Below are 4,875 nucleotides of genomic sequence, written 5' to 3' on the forward strand. Positions count from 1 at the left end.
AAAAATATATATATATATATATGTATATGTGTATATATATATATATATGTATATATATATATATATGTATATGTATATATATATATATGTATATGTATATATATATATATGTATATGTATATATATATATATGTATATGTATATACATATACATACATATACATATATATATATACACATATACATATATATACACATATACATATACACGCACAAATAAGATTATATACACATACATATATATATATATATACATATATATATATATATATACACGTATACATACATATATATATATATATATATATATATACACATATATATATATACACATATACATATATATACACATATACATATATATACACATATACATATACACGCACAAATAAGATTATAAAACAAGAAAAAATTTTAGAATCGTCTGAATCATTGATACTTAAAACTAATGTATTCGGATTTAAATATATTTTCTTTAACACACCAATTCATTGATCGTTACCATTTTTACATCGGCCCTTTTGCTACAAATTACAAAATAAGGAACTTTCTGTTCATTATGGGCAAATAGGGCCTATTTTCAAACTTGATATGTGGTCACTTTTCCTAAGCATATATAAGAGTCGCGTTTTGATTTCAAATTTTAATTCTCAAGTTTTACGATCCTAAGCTATTTGAATTAATTGATTTGAGAATTCCGCGCCTATCATGCTTTATAGACTGTCGTTTTAGGAATTTTTAAACGCTAGATATCTATTACATCCCCGTTGTTTGGTAAGGTCTATAGCAAACAATACGAAAACGGACCAATTCAAATATGTATATATTGGTATGTGTATGTAACTTCTTATGCATATATTTAGTTTATAATAAATACTTCAAATATTTAATGAATTTTCGTGCAAGGAAATGCAAAACGCACTCATACTTTGGAGTAAAACGATGACATCATTGAATTCATAGAATGAATGCATTTATATGGCAAACTCTTCTTTTGGCGAATTACGCATTCTCCTATTGTGTACTCCATACTATAATTTGTAAACTCTGTTTTTTAATATTTAGAAATGATATCCATGTATGTCTGATCAATATAAGTGATGACCTGGCCAAAACCGTCTCCCAAAATACCTTTTCAATATCAATCAAATTTTGCAGTAATCTCAAGAAAAACTAAGAAATTCAATATATGATTATTTTCATTAATAACATACGAAATAATTATTTGCACGGTTCGCAAGCTCATACTTAAAATTCTTCGCTCTAAGATCAATAAAAACTTTTTACTTATTGGGTACTCCAAATTACCGTTATTTCGCAAATCTGTTGCTTGATTACTGTAATTTAAAAAAAATATATGTATATATTTACAAACTGTGTTTGAAAAAGTGCTCACATCCGATTTCTGGTAGTAATCACTCAAAAACTCAAAAGAAAAAAAAAGTGAAGAAATAACCACAAGGGTGTAGCAAAAATTTTTTAAGGCACGTACTCGTAAATGTAAATATGAAGCTCAATAAGATTATAAATGTTTTTGCAATGGAATAAATCGACATTGCCATGAATTCGCAATTAAGAAACATATCTATACGTAGGTTTGTGAATGGGCATATATAAACCTGCCTGCAAACTGACTGGTCAGACAGCTAGTCATGCATACGTACATACTTATTTAGGTAATATTTCCTAACATTAAAGAAAGCAGACACGTAAGTGCAAATATTTAATGCTTAGTTCTTCGTTTAGGTTAAATTACATAAAAGGAGTTCATTTAGAAAACAAAATATAAAAAGTAATCACATTTAAAGCAAGAAGAAGAAACAGGGGACCGACATTCTTTTGGATCATTAACATTTAACAAAATGTAATCAGTTTATTTTTTGAAAAATTAATTGAGGTCAAACTAGTTTCGGAGCATAAGTCTGTTACGCATGTTCTACTTATTGGTACTGAATTAATCAATCAATGAATTTAAACAATTTCCTACAGAGAACCAATTACTATAACTATATTGCAACTGACGTCATTTTTTAATTGAAGCTATTAATAACTGTTGCTTCTCTCCATGCTTCATCACTTCTTTTATAAAACTAAAGAGACAACTGACTAACTTGTTTCTTTCTTACTATTTAAAAGTTATTGCACATTGAGCTTGTATTTATTTATTTATTTATTCATATTTTTCGTTTCGCCTCATTAAATAACCGCCAAGTCGTTTTGTTTGTTAATAGTCTTCATATTTGACATTGCTTAAATTTTTTGCAGCTTTATTTATGCGGCGTAATGTTTTTTATTTTATTTACACTTACCTTGCGTTGAGCTTCGGCTGCAAATCCAGACTTTGGTGCACGATTGACTGACATTTTGGCCTAATACGTTTTTTTTGCAATATTGCAAATTACGTGTAATATAACTATTCTTTTATCTAATTTTTAAACTGATACTCGGTGCTTTTTCTCAATATGTACGAACAGTTCTCCTCTTCTTTTAACTGAATATATTTTTCCGTTTTCAATTAATTCACAACTAATTACGTTCTTTCTTATACTTGATATTTCTGTCGAGTTTATCACAGTCTCGAGCGAATTGCGGCTCTTATTCCTTAATTTTTTTTTTGGTGTATTTGTTGTTTCTCTTTTTTTTTCTTACTTATTTTTTCTAATTGCTCAAAATATGTCTAAACGCTGTCACGTAACAACTGTTAATGAAAACGAATGCATAAACTAGTCACAATTTTTTCCACAATATTTTATTAGCAATTCTTAACCTTATAGCCCATATTTAAATCGAGTTTAGTATGACCAGAGTTACCGAAATCACTTTTAATTAGCAATTCCTAATTAATGCTTGAGCCCTATGTTGCTCAGAAATGTATTTTAATACCAGTCTAAACCGTTACAATACAACTACTTCGTTACAACAAGCAGCTTAAGCTTTAAAACCAGTCAAAAGAATTATATTTATCTTGAATCATCATTGACATCAATGCATCGTATATTATTTTGTTAACTGTGTACCTACCAGTTGGTTATTTACATTTTCATTGGTTATCCGAAAGCTTAAATTAATGTCCATTATTGTATTTTGCACCACTTGTGGTACAAAGACTCATTAGGTGTACGCAGATGTATGCAACATCCAGAAGGACTTGAGATAGAATCACTTTCTGGATCGATTCAAGCTTGTCTGTCCATGTATTCTTGTGTTTAACTTAGACGGATTTATGCAACGCTCAGGACTTGAGAATTGCGATTATATCTAAGCTTGTCTGTCCGTCTGTTCATCTTGTTCTGTTATGTTCCACCTACAAGATGCAATTTTTGAGCTATTTTGATGAATATGAATATGACGCAGCGACATGTTTTATATCTGCCGATTCAGTATCACTTTCTGGATTGATTTAAACGTGTCTCTGTCCGTCTTACACTGTTGTGTACGACTTACAGATTTTTGAGATTGCAATTGGTTGAAGAATATGAGCGTCATATTTCACCATTCTTTATGAGTTCTCATAATTATCAACGAAGGAAGTGGATCATAGGCGTTCCAAATTCGGCTAAAGACGAATGTAAATTTCTTCTTTCCTTTTAAAAACATATAAAGTGTATGCTAACATTAGTTCTTAATTCGATTCGGTTATGTTTATTTGCTCATCTTCATAGGCATTTCCAAAGTCTTAGAAATTGAAATTAAAAACTTGTCCTACATATATAATTCAGTTCTAAACACGCAAATGTAGCGAAAAACTGAAGTAAAAAAAAGAAAAATGCGCAACTTATTTATTTTATTTTTTACGATACGATATCTTTATTTTACGATAATAATAACGTTGTTTGTTTCAATCAATTAAATTCAGATTTACCTTTCAGTATCGATCTTTGCACACTTAAAAACATCATTGATTGCCTCGCGTCTTCAATTTGTATACCTTACTATCTTTGTCTCTATTATTACAGTTTTTACATATTTTGAAACTGTTTCGTTGATTATAATTCGAAATTGTTAAATTTTCGATGCTTTATACCGCCGACCTCATAGAATGCAGTTGACGATTAACAAAAATTCTTTGTTAGCAAATAAAAATGAAAGTTCTGCGTGCAATTGCTTAAGGAAATCATTAGAGCAAAACTTTTCAATTCGTTACTATTTTAGAGGTTTATAACCAATGGATTTGCTGGAGGCGAATAGAATTGAACGGGGCCCTCAATGGGAAAAAAGTTAATTGCGTTGGTGTACTCAGTGTAGTGAAATATTATGGAATGATAAATCTGTAATCGTTATAGATAAGTTTGTTTAACTTTGTACATCATTTTCTGTAAATAATTCTTCTAAAGTCTACGGTATTGTAGATTTACAATTCACTGTAATGCCGACCAAATTTAAGCAATATCAACGGTAAAACATAAAAAAGAAAAGAAATTTTATGAAACAATTATAACTTTTATTTAATACTTCTTCAAATGGAAACATTACACAGATATCAGTCTAAAATGTTAATATTAATCACAAATTGCAATACGCGATTGTATTATGTAAAAATTGTTACAGATATAACTCTGTAGTAAGCAGCAGTGTAGTAGTAAGTTTGCTAATTTCATTTGTGAAGAGGATGCACGTTTAGGGAAAAAAATGCAAGCAACTTTATAGAGAAAGAAAAAGAGAAAAAGAGAAAGAAGATTGAAAGTCTGAAATTAATTTATGTCGAAAGAAATTGATTTTAATAGAAAATTACGGGTGAACAGAAAAAAAGAAGATTTAGAGAAAGTGACAGAAAAGTCCAAAGGAAAAGATATTCTTTTTTTTTTTAAAACTAAAGAGAAGAAAAGAAAGCAACAAAATAACCAACAACTTAATAATTTATTTTAAACAATTTTT

At 28.8% G+C, this 4,875-nt stretch overlaps 1 protein-coding gene across 1 annotated transcript in view; it reads right to left on the minus strand.

Moving 5' to 3' along the window:
- Nucleotides 1–2,719, minus strand: part of LOC119637803 (myophilin) — a 37,537-nt gene extending 34,818 nt beyond the window's left edge. Inside the window, exon 1 of the mRNA XM_038034125.1 lies at nt 2,310–2,719. Coding sequence (XP_037890053.1) covers nt 2,310–2,363 — 54 coding nt within the window. The 5' untranslated portion in view covers nt 2,364–2,719. The remainder of the gene's footprint in view (nt 1–2,309) is intronic.
- Between the last annotated feature and the right edge of the window lie 2,156 nt (nt 2,720–4,875).

Source organism: Glossina fuscipes, unplaced genomic scaffold, assembly GCF_014805625.2.
Source record: "Glossina fuscipes isolate IAEA_lab_2018 unplaced genomic scaffold, Yale_Gfus_2 61, whole genome shotgun sequence".
NCBI classification, from domain to species: Eukaryota; Metazoa; Arthropoda; class Insecta; order Diptera; family Glossinidae; genus Glossina; species Glossina fuscipes.